The sequence below is a fragment of the Carassius auratus genome, chromosome 15, assembly GCF_003368295.1.
Source record: "Carassius auratus strain Wakin chromosome 15, ASM336829v1, whole genome shotgun sequence".
NCBI lineage: Eukaryota > Metazoa > Chordata > Actinopteri > Cypriniformes > Cyprinidae > Carassius > Carassius auratus.
The window spans coordinates 470,716-486,825 of NC_039257.1; the positions used below are offsets into that span (position 1 = coordinate 470,716).

Genomic DNA, 16,110 nt, shown 5'->3' on the forward strand with positions numbered 1-16,110 from the left:
ATATTTATTTATTCATTCATGCATTCTGTTATGTTCTGTTGTATTTCGTTCATTAGATCTCACACATCATTCCTGTGTTTTGAAGTGTTTTTCTATGTGACTGTATTTGTGTATTAGTGATCTAAGGGTTAAAGAGCCAGCGGGTTAGTTAGTGTTAGTTAGTTTTAGTTAGATTAGCTGTGTGATTGAGTGTGTGTTTGTGAATGAGGGTCCTGTGATACACTGCTTATAATGTTGTTCATGTGTGTGATTTACAGTTATGGATCTGCAATCTGCATCACATTTGTAAATCAAACCAGTACAGTTTATTTTATCGATATTTACCTCCAGCGCGTCCCTGACTCATGCATTTTTCTGTGAACTTTAATTAATAGAGTTTATGTGTGGGAGAATAATCAGAGCGTTGCTTTCCATGCTGATGTTTAATCTTAAATAGACACCACAGCAGTTCCTGAGCTTTTATATGATACTCATTAATATTTTTCTCTTATATGCAGTTCTTTGTCGATTGTATTGCAATAATATTTTATTTGCATTCATGTGTCTGGCAGATGCTTCAATTTAAGCACTTAGAGTATATTCAAAGTATACATTCTATTATAAAAGCAATTAATTTAGTCATTCTTTTATTTTTGTTTTTGTTTATTGTTCTATTTATATATCTCCATAAGTATTTTTAATTTATTTATTTATAAATGTATTTATTTAATTGTATTTATTTTTGGAGGAATATAATATTATTTTAGTTTTATGACTTAGACAATTTAATATCTTAATAAATAAATAAAATTACTTTTTATTTTGATTAAATGTATTACTTAATTTATCTCTATTTTATTATTTTCACTAATGATTTTAACTTTGTTTTTGTCATTTTTAAACTTCTTTTTTTATTGTAATATTTATTTATTCACATATGTATTTATTTCCATAATTGTTATTATTATTGCTTTATAACATAAATACAAATAATTAAAAAAAAATAATAATTTAAATTTAATTATTTTGTATTTATTTTCACATTTATTTATTCCTATTTTCCATGGAAAATTATTTCCATATTTATTTATTTATTCATGTTAAGTTTTTGCAAGTTTTGGTTTTCAATAGGTTCCAGATTTAGTTAACTGTCCACTGATAAAACGAGAACAATATTATTTATTAAAATTTAGTTATGGATAAATTTTTGGTCTACCTTTCATATATTTATTATTTTCCTTTTTCCCTTTATTGTCTTTATTTATTTATTTAAATTTTATATTTTTTTATTATTTATTGTATTTATATATTCCTAAATGTCTCCATTGTTATTGTTTTATTTATTTGATTTATTTGTCATTTTTGCAGCTGTAGTTGGTCCCGTGTGTTGTTGTTTGTGGTGCAATGCTGCCATCTAGCGGCGGATGTCAGTGTTGCGCCTGAATCCCGCAGATATACGCGCGCTGCGTCAGCACAATATCTGCTGCGCTCGAACATTTACAGGCGCTTTTACCTCGCTGTTAATCCTTTTAACGAGTAAAAACCTGGCGATTTATAAACCACGAGCGAGAAGGTGACCTTGCTCTTCATCTTCAGATTGATGCGACGTGAGTTTTGTTTACAGAATTTACAAACGCACGTGTGTCTGCGTATATTCTTCACTGCGGCGTCGCTGCACTCACAGCACATCACCAGCAGGAGGCGCCGTTTAATAGCGTAAAATTAATATTAAATATAATTTCAACACAAATTAAAACATTATTATAAAAGGAAACTTACATATAACTACATGCTATTAATAAATCTATGTAGATTTTTAAAAATAAGCATATAATAACTTGATAATATATATATTTACATATTCTTCTTTCCTTTTGTATATATGTTTTATATATATATATACATATATATGATAAAATATAAAGTTATAATAAATGTATTTAAAAACAGAAAAAGTAGAATAATAGCATATTATTAAAATGCAATCTACAGAGAACTACAGGATAAAATATAATTAAGAATAAATAATATTAGGCTGTATATTATCTAACATATACCATTTTATTTAGCTGAAATACTTTACAAAAATAATTGAGAAAGGAGATTATATAAACTAGTTATATTTACACATACTTTTATGCTTAAAAACAAAAAAAAACGTATTATTAAAATGCAATCTACACAGAAATGCAAGAAAAAAATGTATTTATAATAATATATATATATATATATATATATATATATATATATATATATATATATATGTATGTATGTATTTCAGCACAAAAGTACTTTAAAAACAATTAAAAATTAATACATGAAAATATAAAATAGACGTTTTTACATACATGCTATAATAAATCTATGTATATTTTAAAGATAGAAAAAATATTTAGTATTTTTGCAAAAGTCTTATTGCAATGTGGTCTACAAGAGGAAATTAATTTTAAATAAATTATATTTATTAGAATTTTTAATATAAAACACTGTAACACAGTGAAAAAAGAATCTGGTTTAACATAGCATGGCACGTGAAAGCATTTGCTTCAAATAAAGCGTGAACACATGAGTCTTCAGGAATCCTCTGGCAAGCAAACACCAGCTTTCAGAATAAACCAGCTGCTAATTTTAGCTGGATATAGTTTGCATTTCAAGCAGCGTCAAGATGAACACATCAGCCTTTAAAGCCTCTGGAGTTAAAGAGAAGAAAGGCTTCATTTAAAGCTTCTCCGTAAATCTGCTCCTCTGTGATTTTATAATTATTTATCCTTCAGCAAGTAAAACTGATTAGTCACACTGTTACCACACTGACAGCATCACTGCAGAAAAACTCAGAGAACTTAGAAACTTGCTATAATACTGCAGCATGCATTTCAAACCTTTACAAACTCTGTGCAAGTCAAATATAGGAGTTGACTACAAATGTAAATAAACTACTAGTGTTTTATTCATGAAGGATGCATTAAATTGATTAAAAGTGACAGAAAATACATCTATATTCTTGCAAATAAAGGCTTTTCTTTGGAACTTTCTATTCAGCTTTGAATGAAACGATGCTGAAAATTATGCTTTGTGTTACACACAGAAAAACTTTAATAATATTTCAGATATTTGACTGTAAAAATGAAGCTCTTAAAATATCTGAGGACGTTTAAGATCTCAGAGCGAGTCAGTGATCGTGAACACAACTCAAACCTCCTGCTTTATTTATTCACCAAAACTAAAAATATCTTTCAGAAAGCCTCGTGTCTCTGGAGAAAGCATCAGCGTACACACTTATTCTCCAAATTCTCCTAATATTGAACTTTATTTGAACCTTTTATAACTTTTGGGCTTCATGAGATTATGATCAGATCTTGTGCTAACGGTGTATTTGTGCTGATGGCAGAAAAAAAAACAGTGAAACCACACCAGATTTAATCTTTTTTTATTCTTATCATTATTCTTCTTATTATTGTTTAAATGATGTTTTCCTCCTGTGGCAGGTTCAATGCTCTTCTTTACATGATGAACGTGTTCAGGATTAAGGTGCAAACATCAGCAAACGCAAAAGATCTTCCTAAAGTCACTTCAGCATGGCAATAATCAGAACATCTGACCTTTGACCCCCTGGTTGATGCTGGTGCAGCTCCACTTATGGAAGACTTCTCATAAACCCAGCCGACAGCTGATTGGCCTTTACGTCGATGGATGTGACCAATGAACAGGTCGATCACATTTAAAGGGGAAGGACTCCAGTGACCAATCAGAAACGTGCTGAGCTATATCAGGGAACGTGGCTGTGTCCAGAATGTCATCCCTTGCACACTCACTATTTCTGCAGTATATAGTATGCATACAGTGCACAGTATGTTCTTATGCATGGCATTTACCTAAAGCTGAGCGGCTTATTTCTACACTACAGATCGCTTCAAAGCAGCTTCACTCACAGTAATAAACAAGAAAAGATAAGTCTTAAGGTCTTTGCACACCGAGTCGTAAAAAATACCGGATCTTCGATTTGATTTTCTGCGTTTTCTGCATTCATTTTGATAGAAAAGGATGACGACTACAGAAAATAAAATGCATGCAAAAATACCTATAATGTTGCACAATGCATCACATACGAAACGAATTTCAGTAGACAACAGTGTCATTATTTAGTGATGCTAATTCAGTCTAGTTCAATAACAGTGCCAATCTTGTTCAAGTACAACACAATCCCACAATGCAATGCGTTCAACCATCTATTTACAGTGCAAAAAAATCACCTACACTTTTTCTCCTCATTTAAAAAGACATCTCACACAAAGTTGGATTAAACATGCAAAACAAACGTATTTATTTCTGAATTAGACATGCAACACAGTGAGAACATAAAAAAAGTAGTACACTACTGATTGGAGCATTGCAAACGTTTCATCTACTAATGTTAAAAAACTATTTGTATTGAGTATATACTGTGCAGGAAGCAGTACGCTAGGACTCCATTCTGAACACAGCATGCGTTTAACAAGGAGTGCATTAAAAAACACTGAGGGAAGGAAAGCCGGGGCAGTAATTCCTCTGGTTTTAAGCGGTGTAGACCAGTTTAGTTACTCCGAGGGCAGTCTGTGCTTTTGGCAGGATAAAAATGAGAGCAAAATCTCAGATGCTGACATCCACTTGATTCTGAGCACACTCAAAACAGTTTTTTTCCTCGCTCTTTTTCAAATAAAAGAGTTCGTTGTGGATGTTTGTCAGAAATCGTCATGATTATGACATCACAACCATAAGCTCATTAACATATCACCGCCCACATTTCCACACCAGCCCCCGTTCAGCAGCCCGCCCCAGTAAACCACAGCAGTATACCGATGTTCACCGATCATAACAGTTCATTTACATACACTTAAGTCTTAAAGGTACAGTAGCAAGCCTGTTTCAGAGACACTGTAACATTATAAGAGGGGATTTAAAGTTAAATGCTACAGAAGTGGAGACTGCATGACAATTCATTCAGTGGAACGAGATTTCAGTCAGAGCAATTCCTGAACCCTCCAGCCAATCAGAGAGCAGTATTCACAAGCCCCTCCCCCTCAGAATAAAAAAACAGCAATGATTGGGGGACACAATCGATGAGAACATTCGATATTAATGAGGTGAGCGATGTACAGCGGTGAGTGAAAGTGCTTTTGGCATTCATAAATCAACGTGTGATCATCGAACATGGCTTTAAAGCTCAGACTCCCGAAAGAAAACACCCTGCGATGCAAACAGACTCTTGCCAGACTTTGCATAAAATGTAAAATCATGTCCTGATTTTAAGAGACTCCTAAAATATTTTCACAGGCAAGATTTCAGCTTTTTTAAATACTTTTTTTTTCTTTTTTTTTTATGTTACTTTTGTTTCGGGTGATGTTTGTCGATGCTGAAGTTGCTGTTGTTTGTTCAGGTGTAAGAAAGCATTCAGCTCCGGGGTTAACCGTGTGTGTGTGTCTGTGTATGTGTGTGTGTGTGTGTGTGTGTGTGTGTACATTTACAGGTCAGTGTGTGTGTGGCTATGAGCCTTCATGATTGGTAGAGTCCTGGTTTAACTCTTTCCTGGTCCCCATGGTGGGAGTTCCTGAGTTTTTCCTGGACCGCTGCTTCTCGTCAAGATCATGCAGCGACGGCTCCTTGTACATACACACTGAGACAGAGAAACAGATACATGCAACATCATTAACACACAGCAAGGGTTTTGAAACTAGTCATGCATTCATACAGTGAAGAATATACAATTTTGCATTATTTTCTAATTCATGTGTTTGTGTGTGTGTGTGTAGTTGTTTTGGTCACCAGAAGGATATTAAAACCTGAAATATTTGACATTGTCTTAAGCGTAAGCCTTTTGAAATTGAGAATTATACATCACCTGAAAACGGAATGAATAATATTTCCACTGATGCATGGTTTATTAGGATCAGACAATATTTGTCTGAGAAATAACTATTTGAAAATCTGGAATCTGAGGGTGCAAAAAAAAAAAAAAAAATCGAAATACTGAGAAAATCGCTTTTAAATGTTGTTCAAATGAGTTCTTAGCAATGCATATTACTAATCAAAAGTGAAGTTTTAATATATTTACGGTAGGAAATTTACAAAGTATCTTCATGGAACAGGATCTTTACTTAATATCCTAACGATTTGGGGCATTAAAGAAAAATCTATAATTCTGACACATGCAATGTTTTTTTTTTTGGTTATTGCTACAAAAATACCTGAAAAGTGTAACAATGCAAACAGGTTTTCGGTAAGGGGTAGCTTTAGGAGATATAAAATATTGTTTGGTCTGTATAAAAGGAATAAAGTCTGTGGAAAGTCCCCACAATGTACAGAAACAAACGTGTGTGAGTAATGTTAAAATATATTGTTAAAAGTATTGATCTTATGCATATGTATTTGTGTGTAGTTCTGGGTGATGTAGCTGAAATAACATTTAATATATTTTCTTAATATATTATTTAATATAATGGATTAAATAAAATTTTTTAAATGTATTTTATTATTTTTTTCATATTAAATTCTACCTATATATTATTTAAAAATGTATAGAATTTTTTTTCTTCCTCTCTATCTGTATATATTATGTTTCAAGCAAATATCCAATGATTTGAAATAGTTAATTACAGTAAAAATCTAGTTAAAATCATCTAATAATGATTTCTACTTTATTTCACTCAAATAATACAAGGAAGAAGTTGTATATAATTTCAGCTTCATTCATAGGTAACACATTTAATCTACATAGCCTTAATATTTTACTAAATGCAATTTAAACAAATGCCCCACAAGTAATGACCAAGGAATTCAGTTTGAATTTTGATTCATTAAAGCAAACAGTTTGAACGAACCGTGTCATGTAAATTATTCAAGCATTTGAATTGAGCAAGTCATGACTTAATAAAAGTCATAAAATAAAAATGATTAAACTGTAAATATTTCATGCATCAACCAAGCCCTACTTATGCATATATGTGTGTGTGTGTGTGTGTGTGTGTGTCTTCACCTTCAATGGGTCTGGGCACAAAGTGTGAGCACGGTTTAGTTTTCTTGACCCGGTTTCCCTTCATGATGATTCCTTCTTTATTGAGTCCGAGGAACCAGGCTCGTCCGCTCTCGTGCTGGCGGTACATCGTGGACGAGTAGATCACGTAATAATTCTCAAACACACTCTCCTTAAACTTACACTCCGCTGTGAACGCTTCCTACAGACAGACAGAGACAGAGAGAGATCGAGAGAGATGTTAAAACACAATTACAGCTCTCAGGTGAGTGTGTGTGTGTGTGTGTGTGTGTGTGTGTGTGCGTGTCTTTATAGAGTCTTTGTCCCAGTTTCTTTATAAAGTCTGTTGCATGCACAGGTGGAGACGGCCATAAACCAGAGCAGAAACCACCTCAGGTGAACACACACACACACACACACACACATTTGACACAATTTATGTTTTTGTGTATTTTACATACAGTGGGGTATAAAAAAACTGAGAGCACCAGGGAAAGTATTTATATTTTGCATCGGGAATTTAATAAATCTTTTTCACTGCAAATTATATTATTAGCATATGTGTGAAATCTTAAACTGAAAATGCATTAATTTGAGAACATGCATCTTAATATACTTCAGTGGAAGCAGGAAAATCTCTTATATTTGATTAATCACTAAACTCCTAATAGAGAGCTTGAGTAATCAAGGTTTTTGCTAAATATCATTTTCAAGATACTTAGACATTTTACTATGCAGCATAATTTACACACATGTAATATATGCACATATATTTGTTTATTAAATACAGTATATAGTCATTTTAAGTGAAAACAAATATGAAAGCTGTAAAAAAAAATCGGAACACAAATATGTTTATGTTTATGTAAGCGTAATACATTTTTGGACATTATATATCATGCACATTTATCCTAAAACCCATCAATAAATGTTAATAATGAAGTAAAAAAAGACGAAAGACATGCATTTATAGAAATTTTCAGATTTTTGTATAAACTGTATGTTCTTGCTAAAGTTGCATTCATTAATGAAATAAATATTGTTGACAAACATGGTTGCTGCATATAATATATCAAAATCATTGCATAGATAGTATTAACATATGCACATATACAAATATTTCTATAGGGTTTTATGTGTGTCATAAACTTATATCTACCCAGAGTATGTATGTATGTGGAAATTATATTTTGGTTACATATATGGCACTATCTCTCTGTGTTATTATGACAAAGATCATAATTGTGATTTAGTAACAATGACCAAATTTACATTGAATTATGTTTAAACGATTGTTTGAGGCAATTGCATGCTGTATTTTTTATGAAAATAAAGCTGAAAACACTCAAACTGAAAAACTTTGAATGCTTTTCTATAATCTTAAGCTTCAAGTGTCAGCTATACACTGGATTGGTTTCTTCTTTACATAATAAAGTAAATATATGAATGGTATTATAATGCTATAATGCAAAAAAATGGGAAAACCTTTATGATAATCTGTAGAAGAAAAAAAAATACATTTTAAGCATACAGAATAATTTAAGTGGACTTTTAACGATTAATTGTTGCATTAATATTTTACAAATGAATTGAAAAAGTGCATGATAAAAAGTGCATGGAAGGATCTAAAGAGAACCCATAAATTATTAGTCGTACCTGAGAAGGTATCTTTATTTTCAGATATCTGTCCATTTCCCATGTTTTAAATGCAGTCTCTCACCTTTGAACCCTACTGTAGGCTCTATCACACACACACACACACACACACACACACACACACACACAGGGAGATGTGCGCTCTTTGCCATCTCAGCATCTCAAAGCACTTTAACAGATTAAACGTCGCCACTAAATAACTGGTTTGAAAAGCTCACACACACATACAACCCTGATCTACAACATTCAGACAATAAAACTGCTGAACACACTCCGTAAAACACAAATTACAACACACCGATCTATCGGAGCATTTTCAGTGGAAGGCAATTCACAAACACAAGACATAAAACTCTCAAAGTTAATTCAAAATAAAAACAAATTCAGTAAAAACATGAAAATGACAACCGACTGTGATCACCATTATCAAATACTAATATTAGTGTTAATCTAGTACAAATGTTCAATGCATATGAATCAAAATACATTTACAAAAGTTATTTAATTAAACTTACACATAATGAGCACGGTTACAAAGAGTGCACATAAATATTGTTCTGCTGAATTAATCGTAAAAATGACTTAATATAGCTGCACAGCTGTATTATTACAGTTATTGAATTCATTTTCACACTGTCACACTTTGGCAGACATTCATTATCACACTAAAACTGAGTTAATTAACACTTTCTCACCCCAAAGATAGAAGAACATCCAGAACAGCTGATCTTGACACACATAGACATGTGTAATGTTACACAACACTACGTATAAACCTTCACTGATATGAATTTCTATAAGTTCGGTCTCTATGAGTCATAATGCATCAAAGATCAAGCTGCAACTGCACAACAATCATGCTGACCTTTTCTCCGATTTTCCAGAATGACTTGTTTTAAATCAAACCAGCTCTGAAATCATCTGAGCATTTGATTCAGTATGCAGCTTTTGTGTCTTTTATGCAGCTTTTTATTTAACACTGAAGCACAATTTATTACGAACAAACTTGAAATCACTTGTTTTGCCCATAAATTTTGGACTGTGAAATTAATTTAATGGAGATGAGAGTTCAAGTTTTTGGATTGCGGAAAACATCATCAAATCACATGAAATATTTAATAAAATCAACGTAAAATGTGCAGAACTTTGTAAAATGACACCCCTTTGGTTTTTTGAATCTGTCTGGGTTTTGTGTCAATGCACATTTACAATACAAGCACAATTTATTACAATTATGAAGAAACTTGAAAATGCATTTGTGTATGATTTTGACATATTATGTGCTGATGTTGAGATAAAATCAGCAAAATTCTGTGCAACAAATTAAAATATGGTAAACTGAGCTGAAACTACAAGAATGTAGTTGCTAGAAACATCAAATTAGCTAAAATAGTTAATAGACGAAGAGAAAATGTGCACAACTTTGTAAAATTAGAATCTTGAATCAGTCTAGGTTATGCATTTACAAATTAACAATTAAGTACAATCTATTATGAACAAACTTTAAATCACACTTACAAATACATTTTTTTTTCAATATTTTGTGCTGATGCAGATAAAAAATCTGCAAAAATCTTTAAAATAAATTTTAATTTGGTAAAATATTTAATGGAGCTGATAGCAGTAGACTCTTATATATTTCAAATGTTTAATAAATGAACAGAAAATGACTTTATAAATCAGTCTGGATTCTGGATCAGTTTGCATTTCTAACTTTACAATTAAGCACAATTTATAATGCAGAAACGCACTGGTTTTCCCCATATATTGTGCTGATGGTAAAATATACAATTCTGAAAGTTGAAATATTTAACAAGCGAACGGAAAAAGTGCTCAACTTTGTAAAAAAGACCCGCTTTCTTTCATGTACGCCCGGCTGGTGCTAAAATTGGTTTGCAATGGAGATTTGAAATGTCATTTTTACTTACAGATGGGTCATGAGAGCGACCCACAGTGCTGCCATGAGATTGAAAGTCCTTTCACACTGTTCACAGCAAACTGACAGCTGTGTGTGTGTGTGTGTGTGTGTCTAAAACTACACTGCTTGCTCTCTTTGTGAACCAATGTAGTTCAGGAGCTACACTTGAAATTTTAATAGAACAAGTCAGTGAATTATGAATGTAGACAGGAGCAGAGAGTCGCTCTCTCCATCACATGACCGCCGCTTCCAGAACCTTCCCGCTGTTGTGTTTTAGACTACATGAGAGAATGCTAGTGTTACAATCCTTCTTTCGACTTGTATTTTCGGCACTGAACACATACAGAAACATAAATGCTCAAAACTACAAGAAACCACACAAGTATCTCTACAACTTTTATAAAAATGAAGGCAAAATTCAAATAATTTTTACATTCAGTATCGCATTCAATTTCCAACATTTCTCTCAATTAACCAAAAACTTAAATACTAAAGTATTAAAATAGTCAAGCTGTTTTTACACCCTTCAGATGTACCATTAGAACAAATTGCATATTACTTCTGTTTACATTTTGTATCGCATTTTTCAGTATTTATATTGTGTAAACAAATAGCATAAATATTAAATATTGATAGATGCTATATTAAATGCATACAGGATCTACTAATATAGATAAAAACGACTTATCACACTTGTAAATATGGAGGACAAAACCTGCAAAATTTAAAAATAAGTAATTTTATAAATATAAATAAATGTATAAAAATGTACTTTAAAATAATAAAAATAAATACAGAAAAAAATAAACTTGCAAGTTTGGTTGATTTAAATTAAAAAAATTAATTTTATTTCATTTTATCAAGTCATTTATTTCTTTATTTTATTCTTGTTACTTTTAATGACTGAATGGATTAATTAATTATCTTTTACATTTTTGCTAGTTTGGTCCTCCATATGAAAATAGCAGTTGGCATTATTTTAAAATTCAATCATTTTAAATCACAGTATTGAAGCTCTGACCTGCAATTAAATCAATAAAACAGAAACCACACAATATTATTAACACACATAATATTACACACTTCAACCTGTAAAAACACACTGAAACACACAACATCACAACCGTAACACAATGACAGTGTGTCCTGATTTCCGAAACACACATACGCACAACAAAATACACACGCACTACACCAAAATTGCATAATAGTACATACCCCGACAAACGCTACAGAGAAAAGAAACAAAACAGATTGCGTGATCATAGGAAAAGCTGTGGATTTCAGACACACACACACACACACACACATAGAGAGAGATGTGAGGAGTGTGTTCTTACCGAAGAGTAAAGGAAACCCTCTCCGTTCATGGCCACGTAGAATCCGGCCTTCACGCCTTGTATGGCCACGACCCTCAAACCCACGGGGATCAGGTTAAACAGAGCTGAAACACAGCACAGCAACATCTCACTGCTCTGATGATGCTCTGAGCTCACACACTTTAGGAGATCCTAGATACGCTCTATCTAGAGGAAAATTTGTCTCACTATTTTCTCCTGAAACTCCTGGTGGGGAAATAAAAATATAAAGACATGCAGTATTTTGGTTGATATTTAGTTTTGTGCCATTTGCAATTTAATTAATTTCTTTTAAATAAATGAATCTGCACAGAGGTAGCAAACAGGATGCAGAATTACAATTCAGATTAAAAAAAAAACAAGAATGATAGATAGAACAATGGCTGGATGGATGGATGGATGGATAAAACGATGGATGGATGGATGGAGTGATGGAACGATGGATGGATGGATAGAATGATGGATGGATGGAGTGATGGAACGATGGATGGATGTGGTGATGGCACGATGGATGGATGGAATGATGGATGATGGATGGATGATGGATGGATGGAGTGATAGAACAATGGATGGATGGAGTGATAGATAGAACGATGGATGGATGGAGTGATGGAACGATGGATGGATGGATGGATGGATGGAGTGATGGAACGATGGATGGATGGAATGATGGATGGATGGATGGATGGATGGATGGATGGATAAAACGATGGATGGATGGATGGATGGAGTGATGGAACGATGGATGGATGGATAGAACGATGGATGGATGGAGTGATGGAACGATGGATGGATGTGGTGATGGCACGATGGATGGATGGAATGATGGATGATGGATGGATGATGGATGGATGGAGTGATAGAACAATGGATGGATGGAGTGATAGATAGAACGATGGATGGATGGAGTGATGGAACGATGGATGGATGGATGGATGGATGGAGTGATGGAACGATGGATGGATGGAATGATGGATGGATGGATGGATGATGGATGGATGGAGTGATAGAACAATGGATGGATGGAGTGATGGAACGATGGATGGATGGAACGATGGATGGATGGAGTGATGGAACGATGGATCGATGGATGGATAGAACGATGGATGGATGGATGGATGGATGGATGGAGTGATGGAACGATGGATGGATGGATGATGGATGGATGGAGTGATAGAACAATGGATGGATGGAGTGATAGATAGAACGATGGATGGATGGATGGAGTGATGGAACGATGGATGGATGGATAGAACGATGGATGGATGGAGTGATTGAACGATGGATGGATGGATAGAACGATGGATGGATGAAGTGATGGAACGATGGATGGATGGGGTGATGGCACGATGGATGGATGGAATGATGGATGGATGGATGATGGATGGATGGAGTGATAGAACAATGGATGGATGGATGGAGTGATGGAACGATGGATGGGTGGATGGATAGAACGATGGATGGATGGATGGATGGATGGAGTGATGGAACGATAGATGGATGGATGGAGTGATGGCACGATGGATGGATGGAATGATGGATAGAACGATGGATGGATGGATGGATGGATGGAGTGATAGAACAATGGATGGAATGGATGGAGTGATAGAACGATGGATGTATGGAGTGATAGATAGAACAATGGATGTATGATAGAACGATGGATGGATGGATGGATGGATGGAACAATGAATGGATGGATGGATGGATGGATGGATGGATGGATGGATTGATAAATAGAACGATGGATGGATGGATGGATGGATGGATGGATGGATGGATGGATTGATAAATAGAACGATGGATGGATGGATGAATGGATGGAGGGATTGATAAATAGAATGATCGATGGATGGATGGATGGATGGATGGATAAATAGAACGATGGATGGTTGGATGTATGGATGGATGGATGAAGTGATAGATAAAACAATGGATGTATGGAGTGATAGATAGAACGATGGATGATGGATGGATGAATGAATGGATGGATAGATGGAAAGAGAGAACAATGGATGGATAGAAGAATAGATAGAGCAATGGATGGATGACAGAATGATAGAATGAATAGATATGATGATAGACAGAGATAGATAGCTTCTCAAAGGACAGATGTTTCACATGACACAAAAGAATATTCAAAGAAGGAACGAGGGATGGAATGAAAAAGAGAGAAATAAATCCACTGAGTTTGAGAGGACGGTTTGCTCGTAACGCTGCTGCTGATTCAGTTCCAATCTGTAAAAATCGACAGGAGGGAAAAAACCCAGAGGAGAGAGAAAACCGGAGCAGCGGAGGAGTGCAGCAGGATACGGAGGGATGGAGGGGGAGGAGAGATCAGAGAACCAGAACCAGGGATGAGTGTTTGTGTGGGATTGAGAGCAGAATCTGAGAGAGATCTCATGTTTACAGCAGTATTCATGTGATGAGGAACATACCATAGACTTCACAACACATGAACATAAAACCCAACATTTGAATATCTGTTAAAATCTCATTTATTCCTCAGATCAAAGCTGAATGTTCAGCATCATTACTCCAGTCTTCAGAAATCAAATTCGCTCAAGAAACATTTCTGATTATAAATGCGCTGCTGAATATTTTAGTGAAAACGCTGCGATACTTTGTGATATACTGCCATTCGATTTTTTGAAAGAAATGAATACCTTTTATTCAGGATGCATTCAAATGTTTATACGTGACAGTAAAGACATTTATAAGGCTCAGAAAAGATTACTCTTTCAAACAAATGCTGTTCTTTTGAACTTTCTAATCATCAAAGAATCCTGAAAAATTAAATGCATCACGGTTACCACAAAAAACTTTGAGCAGTGCAAAGACTGGAGGAATGATGCTGAAAATGTATCTTTGATCTCAGGAATGAATTACAGAGATATACAGAGATGGACGGACATCTGCAGGAAACTGTTTTTGTCCGTTTGAGTTCTGAAGTTTGTTACTGTACAACTACAACATAACAACACGCTGAGCAAGAATTAATGCAACTCTGTTTCTCTCTGCTTCAGCATGTTCATCGGCTGTTCTTCGTTTTGCTGGAAGCCGACCAGATTCTGACCGTATTGTGTTTCAACTCTCCAGCTGATCGATATTCTCACTTTAGATGCAAACATGTTTGCCCACAGCTGTCGGATAAATGCGATCATGTCATATGAGAATTCCCGATGGCTTTGAAACAAAACGAAACTACAACAATCTGTCCTGAAACACAACGTGCCAAAAGTGATGCTATTTACTTCCTTAATCCACGCTCTTGTTTAAAAAAGGACTGCATGCTACAGTGCATGAAAAAGTGTTCATAATCGTTCATCAAAACTCAAATGGGTTGTGAAGTGCATTTCATTTGGACTTTAACACTGAATCTGAAGGGCTGAACACAGTAATGTGTGTCTCACGTGTGTCACACACAAAGGCTCGCTGTCTAAGCCTGTTGGACTCGCTAATGTGAGTTTAGCAGATAAGGAGGAAGCCTTTTGTGATTCAAAAGCATCTCACAGGAGATTCAAGACATGAGTGGGCACCAGAAAAACCACTGAGAGAATGCAGGAGCTGCAAGAGAGAGGGAACGCTCCAAAATCATGAGCTTTAGCAGTAAGACATCCCTCTCCAGCGCCCTGGGAGATGAGCTCAGAAATGTGTGTGTGTGTGTGTGTGTGTCCACACTCACTAATGCATATGCAGATCTGAGAAATACACACAAACTGCGAGATAAGGCGAGATCTCACACACACACACACACACACGTGATTAGGGTTCTCGGCTCTATCAAGAAAACATTCAAGTCATCCCAAGATCAAAGAACGAAATGATGAATCTTTTTGTTTAAATAATTAAAATGAGAAACGATGTCAACCCCAGGAACACGGAGATGTTTTGCATAACACATTTCCCCCTCACATTCTTATTAATGCAATGCATCTGGCCTCATTTTTTTTAATGTATAAAAACATGATAATAATGCAGTTATATATGCATGTTTTTAAAATGCTATCAATAAATGTATATTTAAAAATATATCAAAAGTTTGGGGACCTTAAAATGTTAAAATGCTCTTCTGTTCATCAAGACTGCATTTATTTGTTAACAAAAACAGTAAAAACAGCTATATTGTGAAATATTTTTAATATTTCAAATAATTGTTCCCTATTTGAATATATATTAAAGTGTAATTTATT

The 16,110-nt window shown here is 34.3% G+C and overlaps 1 protein-coding gene across 4 annotated transcripts in view; it reads right to left on the minus strand.

The window, feature by feature from the left end:
* Nucleotides 1-3,389: 3,389 nt before the first annotated feature.
* Nucleotides 3,390-16,110, minus strand: part of LOC113114632 (fibroblast growth factor 12-like) — a 42,588-nt gene continuing 29,867 nt past the window's right edge. For all 4 annotated transcript variants that reach the window (XM_026281519.1, XM_026281517.1, XM_026281518.1 and 1 more), the window contains exons 3-5: nucleotides 11,900-12,003; nucleotides 6,989-7,187; nucleotides 3,390-5,629 (exon numbers count right to left, since the gene is read on the minus strand). In XM_026281519.1, coding sequence (XP_026137304.1) covers nucleotides 5,499-5,629; nucleotides 6,989-7,187; nucleotides 11,900-12,003 — 434 coding nt within the window. In that variant the 3' untranslated portion in view covers nucleotides 3,390-5,498. The remainder of the gene's footprint in view (nucleotides 5,630-6,988; nucleotides 7,188-11,899; nucleotides 12,004-16,110) is intronic.